This window comes from Hylobates moloch, unplaced genomic scaffold (assembly GCF_009828535.3).
Source record: "Hylobates moloch isolate HMO894 unplaced genomic scaffold, HMol_V3 SCAFFOLD_10, whole genome shotgun sequence".
In the NCBI taxonomy this organism is placed as follows: Eukaryota; Metazoa; Chordata; class Mammalia; order Primates; family Hylobatidae; genus Hylobates; species Hylobates moloch.
In genome coordinates, this window is record NW_026652285.1 from 103,736,506 (window position 1) to 103,748,811 (window position 12,306).

General features: G+C 54.8%; 2 protein-coding genes across 3 annotated transcripts in view; one reads left to right on the forward strand and one right to left on the reverse strand.

The window, feature by feature from the left end:
• The window catches only part of UCK1 (uridine-cytidine kinase 1), a 33,202-nt gene extending 23,615 nt beyond the window's left edge, over positions 1 to 9,587 (reverse strand). The window contains exons 1-2 of the mRNA XM_058445307.1: positions 9,499 to 9,587; positions 8,337 to 8,446 (exon numbers count right to left, since the gene is read on the reverse strand). The gene's annotated coding sequence lies outside the window, so the exon portion shown is untranslated. The remainder of the gene's footprint in view (positions 1 to 8,336; positions 8,447 to 9,498) is intronic.
• PRRT1B (proline rich transmembrane protein 1B) overlaps positions 77 to 12,306 on the forward strand; it is a 16,715-nt gene continuing 4,485 nt past the window's right edge. The window contains exons 1-3 of one of the 2 annotated variants that reach the window (XM_058445309.1): positions 77 to 193; positions 9,697 to 10,160; positions 11,198 to 11,341. In XM_058445309.1, the coding sequence (XP_058301292.1) occupies positions 169 to 193; positions 9,697 to 10,160; positions 11,198 to 11,341 (633 nt within the window). In that variant the 5' untranslated portion in view covers positions 77 to 168. Of the gene's footprint in view, positions 209 to 9,696; positions 10,161 to 11,197; positions 11,342 to 12,306 lie in introns of both variants that reach the window. The other variant, XM_032165469.2, reaches the window with a different exon arrangement.

Below are 12,306 nucleotides of genomic sequence, written 5' to 3' on the forward strand. Positions count from 1 at the left end.
CCAGGGAGCGACTGTTGACCCAGCCGTGGGCAAACAAGGCGGTCAATTATTAACCGGCCGCGCGGCAGGCACCAGGAAACCCGAGCCCGCGGCGCAAGCCGAGCCGGCCCGACGGGAGGCGCCGGGCCAGGGAGCCGCGCGGCCCTTGCAGCCGCCGCGGCTCGGACCATGGAGGCAGGAGCTGGAGGGGCAGGTGGCGGAGGGGCAGGTGCTGGCGGGACAGGTACTGGCGGTGCAGGTGCTGGCGGAGCGGGTGCTGGAGGGGGTGTAAGGGGTAGATACCAGAGGGGCGGCTACTGGAGGGGCAGGTGCTCGTGGGGCCGGTGCTGGAGGGGGTTTAGGGGGTAGATATCTGCGGGCCACGTTCTGGAGGGTCAGGGATCGGTGGGGCCGGCACAGGCCAGGGGCTGTGGTGCCCCGGAGGCCTGTGGCAGCAAGATGGGGGAGAATGCCCGGCCCAGGACACCCCATCTGGAGCCAGGGTGGGGAGGGCCAGGAAGCTGCTGTGGAAAGTTCGGGAGCTCTGGGGGTGCCCCTGCGGGCAAGCCAGGGAGGGGGCCGCGGCGGTTCATTCTCTGCGCATTTTGCCCCCTCCCGCCCCGTGTCCCGCCTCTGGCAGCTCCGCTCACCGCCCCGGCCAGGCTGAAGTCCTTGCAGCAGGGGAGGGGGCGACCCTGGCCAGGGCGGGGTGGAGACAGAGCCTGCAGTGGGGAGTACGACCCAGGAAGAGACCCCACGGGCTAGTTCGGGGACGGAGAGCTGGAGACAGGGACCGAGAGAGGTGGGGTGGGGGCAGAGCTGGAGAGAGGCGCGGACGCGGGTGGGATCCGGCCAAGGCTGCGACCAACTCGACGTCGCCCACCCCGAGGCGCCAGGCGCTGGAAGGGGCGGGGGGCAGGGAACCCAGACCTCGTCCTTGCCCTGGGGAGTCTCTGGCTGGCAGGAGGCAGTGGTGCGGTGGCAGTGGGACCCCTGCAGAGTCTCGCGCACTCCCCGCCCCCGCATCCCACAGCGTGGCTGATCTCCAGAGCCCGGGGATGGGGCGCACCCAGTCCCATCTGCAAGCAGCTCCGGGAGATGCTGGAGCACTGACCCCTCCCCCCTCGCCCCGCCCTCCAGGACTCTCCCCAGACCCTCAAGCACTTTCCCCGCGGGGAGCCCGGACCCCCCTTCCCAGCTGGAATGCCTGGCGGAGGCTCCTGTGTCAAGAGCCTGAGAACCTGAGAACCCACCCGAGGCCCCCACCAGGCAGCGCCGCCAGCAGATTTATTTACTCTGGGGCCCTATCTCCGCGCCATCGGGCCAGGTATTTGCCCTGGCGGGATCCAGGGAAACTGCGGTTTTTGTTATGATAGCTGGGGCAGGGACAGCATCCCGGAGAGACCTGTTTAGAGTGGAGAGCTGACTCGCTGAGACCCACGTTTCCTGCTGGGAGCCTCGGTTCCCTCATTAGTAAAATGGGGAGCACAAAAACAAAAGCGCGCCGGAGATGACCCGGGTTACGGAAGGAAAAGCTCTCAGAGCAGAGCCTGGCCTCATGTTCGTCTATTTTTTTTTTTCTTTTTTTTGAGACTGAGTCTCGCTCTACCCAGGCTGGAGTGCAGTGGCACAATCTCGGCTCACTGCAGCCTCCTTCTCCCAGGTTCAAGGGATTCTCCCTCCCAAGTAGCTAGGATTACAGGCGCCCAATGTCAGGCCTCTGAGCCCAAGCTAAGCCATCATATCCCCTGTGATCTGCACCTACACATCCAGATGGCCGGTTCCTGCCTTAACTGATGACATTCCACCACAAAAGAAGTGAAAATGGCCTGTTCCTGCCTTAACTGATGACGTTACCTTGTGAAATTCCTTTTCCTGGCTCATCCTGGCTCAAAAGCTCCCTCACTGAGCACCTTGTGACCGCCCCCCCCCACCACCCCTGCCCGCCAGAGAACAACCCCCTTTGACTGTAATTTTCCTTTACCTACGCAAATCCTATAAACGGCCCCACCCCTATCTCCCTTCGCTGACTCTTTTCGGACTCGGCCCGCCTGCCCCAGGTGATTAAAAAGCTTTATTGCTCACACAAAGCCTGTTTGGTGGTCTCTTCACACGGACGCGAGTGAAATTTGGCGCCGTGACTCAGATCGGGGGACCTCCCTTGGGAGATCAATCCCCTGTCCTCCTGCTCTTTGCTCCGTGAGAAAGATCCACCTACGACCACGAGTCCTCAGACCAACCAGCCCAAGAAACATCTCACCAATTTTAAGAGTAAGCAGCCTCTCTTTACTCTCTTCTCCAACTTCTCTCACTATCCCTCAACCTCGTTCTCCTTTCAATCTTGGCGCCACACTTCAATCTCTCCCTTCTCTTAATTTCAGTTCCTTTCCTTTTCTGGTAGAGACAAAGGAGATGCGTTTTATCCGTGGACCCAAAACTCTGGCACCCAAAACCCACGGACTTGGGAAGACAGTCTTCCCTTGGTGTTTAATCATTGCAGGGATGCCTGCCTGATTATTCACCCACAATCCATTGGTATCTGATCTCCACGGGGATGCCTGCCTTGGTCATTCACCCACATTCCCTTGGTGGCAAGTCAATTGTGGGGATGCCTGCTTTGGCTGCTCACCCACATTGCAGCCAGGGCTGCTCACCCAACCCATTCTCTCCGTGTCTCTATCCTCTCTTCTCTCCACTTTCCTGGGGGGCAAGCACCCCCCACCCCTTCTCCACTTTCCTGGGGGGCAAGCATCCCATACCCCTTCTCTCCGTGTCTCTACCCTTCTCTTTAAACTTGCCTCCTTCCCTATGGGCGACCTTCCACCCTCTATTCCTCCCTCTTCTCCCTTAGCCTGTGTTCTCAAGAACTTAAAACCTTTTTAACTCTCGCCTGACCTAAAATCTAAGTGTCTTATTTTCTCCTGCAACACCGCTTGACCCCAATACAAACTCGACAATTGTTCCAAAGAGCCAGAAAATGGCACTTTCGATTTTTCCATCCTACAAGATCTAGATAATTCTTGTCGTAAAATGGGCAACTGGTCTGAGGTGCCTGACATCCAGGCATTCTTTTACACATCGGTCCCTCCCTAGTCTCTGTTCCCAATGCAACTTGTCCCAGATCTTCCTTCTTTCCCTCCTGCCTGTCCCCTCAGTCCCAACCCCAAGCGTCGCTGAGTCTTTTGAATCTTCCTTTTCTACAGATCCATCTGACCTCTCCCCTCCTCCCCAGGCTGCTCCGCGCCAGGCTGAGCCAGGTCCAAATTCTTCCTCAGCCTCCATTCCCCAACCCTATAATCCTTTTATCACCTCCCCTCCTCACACCTGGTCCGGCCTACAGTTTCATTCCGCAACTAGCCCTCCCCCACCTGCCCAGCAATTCCCTCTTAAAAAGGTGGCTGAAGCTAAAGGCATAGTCAAGGTTAATGCTCCTTTTTCTTTATCTGACCTCTCCCAAATCAGTTAGCATTTAGGCTCTTTTTCATCAAATATGAAAAATCCAGCCCAGTTAATGGCTATTTGGCAGCAACCCTGAGAAGCTTTACAGCCCTAGACCCTAAAAGGTCAAAAGGCCATCTTATTCTCAATATACATTTTATTACCCAATCTGCTCCCGACATTAAATAAACCCCCAAAAATTAAATTCTGGCCCTCAAACCCCACAACAGGACTTAATTAGCCTTGCCTTCAAGGTGTACAATAATAGAGTAGAGGCAGCCAAGTAGCAATGTATTTCTGAGTTGCAATTCCTTGCCTCCACTGTGAGATAAACCCCAGCCACATCTCCAGCACACACAAGAACTTCAAACGCCTGAACCGCAGCTGCCAGGCATTCCTCTAGAACCTCCTCCCCCAGGAGCTTGCTACAAGTGTTGGAAATCTGGCCACTGGGCCAAGGAATGCCCCCAGCCCGGGATTCCTCCTAAGCCATGTCCCATCTGTGCGGGACCCCACTGAAAATTGGACTGTTCAACTCACCTGGCAGCCACTCCCAGAGCCCCTGGAACTCTGGCCCAAGGCTCTCTCACTGACTCCTTCCCACATCTTCTCGGCTTAGTGGCTGAAGACTGACGCTGCCCAATCGCCTCAGAAGCCCCCTAGACCATCACGGATGCTGAGCTTTGGGTAACTCTCACAGTGGAGGGTAAGTCCGTCCCCTTCTTAATCAATACGAAGGCTACCCACTCCACATTACCTTCTTTTCAAGGGCCTGTTTCCCTTGTCTCCATAACTGTTGTAGGTATTGACGGCCAGGCTTCTAAACCTCTTAAAACTCCCCAACTCTGGTGCCAACTTGGACAACATTCTTTTATGCACTCTTTTTTAGTTATCCCCACATGCCCAGTTCCCTTATTAGGCCGAGACATTTTAACCAAATTATCTGCATTTCAACTAAATTATCTGCTTCCCTGACTATTCCTGGACTACAACCACATCTCATTGCTGCCCTTCTTCCCAACCCAAAGCCTCCTTTGCATCTCCCTCTTGTATATCATGCACCCTTTACCATCCTGTTAAAACTTAATCACCCTTACCTGCTCAATGCCAATACCCCATCCCACAGCACGCTTTAAAAGGATTAAAGCCTGTTATCACTCGCCTGTTACAGCATGGGCTTCTAAAGCCTATAAACTCCCCTTACAATTCCCCCATTTTACCTGTCCAAAAACCAGGCAAGCCTTACAGGCTAGTTCAGGATCTGCACCTTATCAATCAAATTGTTTTGCCTATCCACCCCGTGATGCCAAACCCATATACTCTCCTATCCTCAATACCTCCCTCCACAACCCATTATTCTGTTCTGGATCTCAAACATGCTTTCTTTACTATTCCTTTGCACCCTTCATCCCAGCCTCTCTTCGCTTTCACTTGGACTGACCCTGACACCCATCAGGCTTAGCAAATTACCTGGGCTGTACTGCCACAAGGCTTCACAGACAGCCCCCATTACTTCAGTCAAGCCCAAATTTCTTCCTCATTTGTTACCTATCTCGGCATAATTCTCATGAAAACACACGTGCTCTTCCTGCTGATCGTGTCCGGCTAATCTCCCAAACCCCAATCCCTTCTACAAAACAACAACTCCTTTCCTTCCTAGGCATGGTTAGTGCAGTCAGAATTCTTATACAAGAGTCAGGACTGCGCCCTGTAGCCTTTCTGTCCAAACAACTTGACCTTACTGTTTTAGCCTATCCCTCATGTCTGCGTGCAGCAGCTGCCACTGCTTTAATACTTTTAGAGGCCCTCAAAATCACAAACTATGCTCAATTCACTCTCTAATCTTTTCTGGCAGGGCACTCTCTCACTGGATGTCCTGGGTCCTCCCAATTCTTGGGCACTCTCTCACTGGATGTCCTGGGTCCTCCCAATTCTTAGTCCTTTAATACCTGTTTTTCTCCTTCTCTTATTCGGACCTTGTGTCTTCCATTTAGTTGTTCTTTTTTTTTTTTTTTTGAGACGGAGTCTCGCTCTGTCACCCAGGCTGGAGTGCAGTGGTGCGATCTCAGCTCACTGCAAGCTCCGCCTCCCAGGTTCATGCCATTCTCCTGCCTCAGCCTCCCGAGTAGCTGGGACAGGCGCCCGCCACCACGCCTGGCTAATTTTTTATATTTTTAGTAGTGACAGTTACACCATGTTAGCCAGGATGGTCGTGATCTCCTGACCTCGTGATCCGCCCGCCTCGGCCTCCCAAAGTGCTGGGATTACAGGCATGAGCCACCGCGCCCGGCCTGCGTTTAGTTTTTCAATTCATACAAAACCGCATCCAGGCCATCACCAATCATTCTATACGACAAATGCTCCTTCTAACAACCACACAATATCGCCTCTTACCACAAAATCTTCCTTCAGCTTAATCTCTCCCACTCTAGGTTCCCACGCCACCCCTAATCTCGCTTGAAGCAGTCCTGAGAAACATCGCCCATTATCTCTTCATACCACCCCCAAAAAATTTTCGCCACCCCAACACTTCAACATTATTTTGTTTTCTTTTTTTAATTAATATAAGAAGACAGGAATGTCAGCCCTCTGAGACAAAGCTAAGCCATCATATCCCCTGTGACCTGCACGTACATATCCAGATGGCCAGTTCCTGCCTTAACTGATGACATTACCTTGTGAAATTCCTTTTCCTGGCTCATCCTGGCTCAAAAGCTCCCCCACTGAGCACCTTGTGACCCCCTCCCCTGCCCGCCAGAGAACAACCCCCTTTGACTGTAATTTTCCTTTACCTACGCAAATCCTATAAAATGGCCCCACACTTATCTCCCTTTGCTGACTCTCTTTTTGGACTCAGCCCGCCTGCACCCAGGTGATTTAAAAGCTTTATTGCTCACAGAAAGCTTGTTTGGTGGTCTCTTCACACAGATGCGAGTGAAACCTGCCACCACACCTGACTAATTTTTGTATTTTTAGTAGAGACGAGAAGTCACTGTGTTGGCCAGGCTGGTCTGGAACTCCTAACCTCAAGTGACCCACCCGCCTTGGCCTCCCAAAGTGCTGGGATTACAGGCATGAGCCACCACACCCAGCCATGTTTGCCTCTCTAAAAATGATTATTACTGTGATTTATCTTCACTTTACAGATGAGGAAATGGAGGCACGGAAAGTTTGTCACATGCCACTTCTCCCTTTTGAGGAGGACAAGGTCTCACTCTGTAGCCTAGGCTGGAGTGCAGTGTTTCAATCACAGCTCACTGCACCCTCCTGTGAGGAGGCCACAGCGTCTGGCCAAGTGTGTTTACCTTGACCTCATGGAGCACAGTTGTAATGGCTGCTTTTTCTGAAAATTCCAGTATCGGGTCCTCTCAGGGTTGGCATCTGCTGAGCGTCTTTTCCTTTGAGCATTGGCCACTGTATGGCGAACGATCTTGGATTGTGTCCTGGACATTGTGAATAGTATGTTGTGTAGATTCTTAGTCCTGTTACAATTCCCCGGAGAAGGTGGGTTTGTTTGGTTTCAGGAGGCAGTCAGCCTGCTCAGTTTCAGGCCAGAAATTCTGTTTCATCTTCTATGAGTGGCATTTCCAAACGTGGGTCAGTTTTCAGAGTTTTTGTTAGGCTGGTCTGGGTTTGTCTCCTGCACATGCAGTTCGGGGGGAGCCCAAGACTTGTGTGAATTCATTCTAGGGAGTCCGACCATCCCAGTTTGTTTGGGACTAAGGAGTTTCCCAGGATGTGAGACTCTCAGCAGTAAATCCAAGAAAGTCCTGGGCAGACAGTGGTATGGCGGTCACCCCAGGTCACCCACATAATCAGGGACCCCCTTTCTCCAGCTCTGTCTCTTCTAGGTCTGCCTCCATCTTCCCACTCTGCAGAGAGTGGGGAGCCCTTTCCTTTCGTGGTCCGTCTGGTCGGAATGCCAGGGTTTCTACTGGACTTTTAGTCTCCTGTTCTGCTGCTCCAGTGCGGGTCCGGTGCTGGTGCTCTGAGCTGCCAGGGCAATGAGAGGGGAAAAGCAGGAAACTCACCCCCTCAGAGTCCATTTCTCTAAGTTTTTTGTTTTGTTTTGTTTTGTTTTGTTTTGTTTTGTTTTTTGAGATGCAGTCTCACTGTTGCCCAGGCTGGAGTGCAGTGGCGCAATCTCGGCTTACTGCAACCTCTGCCTCCTAGGTTCAAGCAATTCTCTTGCCTCAGCCTCCTGAGTAGCTGAGATTACAGGCGCCCGCCACCACACCCAGCTAATTTTTTTGTGTTTTTAATAGAGAGATGGGGTTTCCCCATATTGGCCAGGCTGGTCTCAAACTCCTGACCTCAATTGATCTGCTCGCCTTGGCCTCCCAGGCATGAGCCACCGTGCCTGGCTCATTTCTCTAAGGTTTTTTTTTGTTTTGTTTTGTTTTTTTCTTTTTTGAGACAGAGTCTCACTCTGTAGCCCAAGCTGTAGTGCAGTGGCGCGATCTCGGCTCACTGCAACCTCCACCTCTGGGGCTTGAGCAATTCCCCTGCCTCGGCCTCCCAAGTAGCTGGGACTAGATGCATGCGCCACCACACCTGGTTAATTTTTTTTTTTTTTTGTATTTTTAGCAGAGACGGGGTTTCATCATGTTGCCCTGGGTGGTCTCAAACTCCTGAGCTCAGACGATCCACCTGCCTCAGCCTCCCAAAGTGCTGGGATTATAGGCGTGAGCCACGGCACCTGGCCATTCTCTAAGTTTTGACTCCACTCCACAACCTGCCTGCTTTTGTTTGTCTTTCAGTGACCTCAGATGGTTCCTTTTTGTATTTTGTCTAGACTTTTCAGTTGTCATCAGCTGGAGAGACAGGCTTTTAAAAAATGGTGCTAAATACGTATAACATACAATTTACCATTTGAACCACTTCTAAGTGTGCAATTCAGTGGCATTAAGAACACTCACATTGTTGTGCAGGCATCACCACCATCCATCTCTGGAACGCTTTTCAATCTTCCCAAACAGAAACTTGACACCCATGAAACGCCAACTCCCCAGCCCCAGCCTCTGTTAACCTGGAGAGAAAAGTTTTTAAAACTTCTGCTTACAAAATGTCCCATTGTGCAAAGCAAGTCACATGGTCAAGCCCAGATCCAAGGGGTGGATAAACAGAGGGAACATCACAGGTAAAGGTGTGGAGGTATAAACAGCATGGCAAGTGTATGGGGTTCGGGGGCCATGAGTGAGCCCCTGGCTGCTGGGAGGAGGTTGAGGCAGGACGCGCCCAGGGGCTCAGCATTCCCTGCCATTGGGATCGCTCTGGCAAGGATTCCTGCCTCCACCCGTGGGGGACTTCAGGAAGGGTTCACCCACCCCCACTGAGATGTCTGTGTGATGTCTGTTTCACTCATCCCTCTGCCTTCTGTAACCCTTAAGGACACTTAGGAAATGGACCTCCAAAGCCAGACCCCTGGCTCTGGGCTGCCCACTTCTGCTGTGAGGCCTGAATGCCCACCTAGGTCAGGGGAGCCCACTCTGCGATTCTCTTCCAGGGCCTTCCTTGTACCCTTGCCTGAGGCCCTCTGGTGCTCAGCTGGTCGGGATGCTCTCAGGAGGTGCAAAGGACCTTAAGAATTTGTTGGGACCTGACCAGGCACCACCAGGACCTATCTTTGGGTGCTGAAGGCCAGGGCCTGGGTCGGGAGCAAGGCAGCTGGGCAGCCATGAGGCTCTGAGCCCTGGCTGCAAGCTGCTGGGCCCTGTATGTTCTGGTGTCCATTCTCTCGGTGCCTCAGTGTGCATATGGCCCTTAGTGACCTCCTGGCTCCACCATGTTACTCTAGCTACAGTTTGGCAGCTCCTGGGCACCTCACCCCTCCCCTACAACTCCAGGCCAAGAATCTAATTGGTTCAGCTCATCTCCTCAGGTAGGCGCCCCCTTCATTGGAGGTGTATCTCAAGATAGCCAATCAGGGGCTTCCCTGGGTTGATTCTCCTTTTCTGGTCCAATTAACTTTGCATAAAGGCCTTAGTTGGGGCCGAAACTACCTCCCAATAGAGGCCATCTGCCAAGGAAAGGGGGTGGGGCAGCGCATGGAGGGGCGGGGTCGGCAGCCTGGGTTCTCACCTAGATGGGTGGCTCAGTCTGTGTGACTCCACCAAGGCAGGTGGCCCCTCTGGGCCTGTTTTCTAGTCCCTTTGCGTCAAGATCCTATGAGGCCCAGCTGCAGAGGGCTGGGAGCTTGGTTGGTGGGAACTTCGCGACCAGCAACGTCCCACCTAGCCCGGTGGCCTCTTGCTCACGACGGCTGCCATTTCTTTCTAGGGTCCAACACGAAAGGCGGCGGCAGCCCCGTCACCCCCGAGGACCCCCGGAGCCCCGCGAAGCCCGCCACCCCCGAGGATCCCCAGATGCCCGTGCAGCCCGCGCTCCCGCGCCGCCCGCGGACCCTGGACGAGGACGGGGCGCCCAGCCAGGACGGGGCCTCGGGGGGCAGTGAGCCCGCCCTAGAGGACGCCCTGGCCCAGGCGGCGGGCGAGGCCGGGCCGGTTTCCAAGGCGGTGGCCGGCGGCGCCCCACACATCGGCTTCGTTGGGGAGCCCCCGCCCTACGCGCCGCCGGACCCCAAGGCCGCGCCGCTGCTGTACCCGCCCTTCCCGCAGGTGCCCGTGGTCCTGCAGCCCGCGCCGTCTGCACTCTTCCCGCCGCCCGCCCAGCTCTACCCGGCCGCGCCCACGCCGCCCGCGCTCTTCTCGCCGCCCGCCGGGGCCGCCTTCCCCTTCCCCGTGGTGAGTGGCCGCCGCCCTGGGCGCGCTCCCTTCCGTGCTGTCTGCGCGTGGTCGGGGGCGCCCGTGCGGAGGCCGAGAGGTGACTTCTGTCCTTGCAGAGGAGGAAGCGCCACCTTGGCCTGGGGGCGGGCGAGTCCAGGAGGCTCCCTGGAGGTGGAGGCATTTGAGCGGGGTTTTGGAGGATGAATAGGAGGGCTAAGGCAAAGGGAACGACGGGCACCCTGGACAGAAGGCACCGCACAGGCGTGGAGGGGCCGAGACTGGGCCACCTGGGGATGGTGGAGGCTTGTTTGGCTTGGTAGGGAGGGGAGGATGGTGGGACCCGTGGTGAGGGACCCCAGAAACTTTGGGCAGGAGGTGACTTGATTAGATTTTCTTTAAAAACAAAACAGTCCCGGCACGGTGCCTCATACCTGTAATCCCAGCACTTCGGGAGGCCAAGACAGGCAGATGGCTTGGGCTTAGGAGTTCCAGACCAGCCTAGGCAACATAGTGAGCCCTCATCTCTACTAAACGTAAAAAAATTAGCCGGGCATGGTGGTGCGCGCCTGTAGCCCCAGCTATTCTTGAGGCTAGGCAGGAGGATTGCTTGAGCCAGGGAGGCTGAGGCTGCAGTGAGCTGAGATCACACCATTGCACTCCGGGCTGAGTGACAGAGCAAGCTTCTGCCTCCAAAATAAAAATAAAAATAAAAACAAACAAAAACCCTGGGCTGTCTGTGGGGGAAAGATTGGAGGTCCCCCAGGGAGGGGTGGCGAGCCCAGTGAGGACGATAGAGGTCTCAGAGAGGCTGGAGCCTGGACTGAACCAATGGTAGAGGGCAGGACTGAGGGCTCAGCAGGGCTGAGTGGCCAGGGGTGCAAGAGGGAGAGGGCAGAAGGGCACCCTGACCCAACCCCTCCGTGAATTGCAGCCTCAATGGGTGGGGACTTGGGGGACTGAGTGAGAGAACTTGCATGGCCTGGCTGGGCTTCTCACTCACTCTGTTGTCCAGAGGCTGGGCCAGCTCCCTCACCATTGTGGCTCTGCCCCCACAGTACAATGGCCCGATGGCTGGCGTGCCAGGCCCTGCCACGGTCGAGCACAGGCCCCTGCCAAAGGACTACATGATGGAGTCAGTGCTGGTGACCCTCTTCTGCTGTCTGCTCACCGGCCTCATCGCCATCGTCTACTCCCACGAGGTAGGTGCGGGGGCGGCCCTGGGCACAGCCTTTCCTAGCACGCAGTCACTGGTGCCCCACTGGGTCCACAGAGCCCCTCTTCCAGCAACACGGTCTCTGGTGTCTCTCTCTCTGGAGGGGGGTGGGAATTGGGAAGTCAGAGCCCAGTTGTTTGTGGGGTCCTTGCCCCTCCTGTCTCTGCCCCCAACTACTCAAAATGTGCTGTGGAATGTTTGGCCAAAACAATTCACGGTAAAGGTGTGAATGACTGATAAAGCCCAATATGCTGCCCATTCTAGTGGAGGCTTGTTTTTTTTTTTTTTTGAGATGGAGTCTCGCTGTCTTCCCCCAGGTTGGAGTGCAGTGGCGCGATCTCAGCTCACTGCAAGCTCCGCCTCCCGGGTTCACGCCATTCTCCTGCCTCAGCCTCCCGTGTAGCTGGGACTACAGGCGCCCGCCAACACGCCCGGCTAATATTTTGTATTTTTAGTAGAAACGGGGTTTCACCGTGTTAGCCAAGATGGTCTCGATCTCCTGACCTCGTGATCCGCCCGTCTCGGCCTCCCAAAGTGCTGGGATTACAGGCATGAGCCACCGCACCCAGCCGAGGCTTGTGTTTTAAAGGGGGTACAATCTGCTCATTCATTCCTATGCTCATTTCATCTACCCATCCACTCCATCTCTCTAGCTACGCATCTATTCACCCACCCGTTTATCCATCCACCCACCCATCCACCCTCTCTCTCTCTCTCTCCTTTTTCTTTTCTTTTTTTTTGATACAGAGTCTTGCTCTGTTGCCAGGCTGGAGTGCGATGGTGTGATCTCAGCTCACTGCAACCTCCACCCTCCAGGTTCAAGCGATCCTCCTGCCTCAGCCTCCCGAGTAGCTGGGATTACATGCGCCCACCACCACGCCCGGCTAATTTTTTGTATTTTTAGTAGAGATGGGGTTTCGCCATGTTGGCCAGGCTGGTCTCAAATTCCTG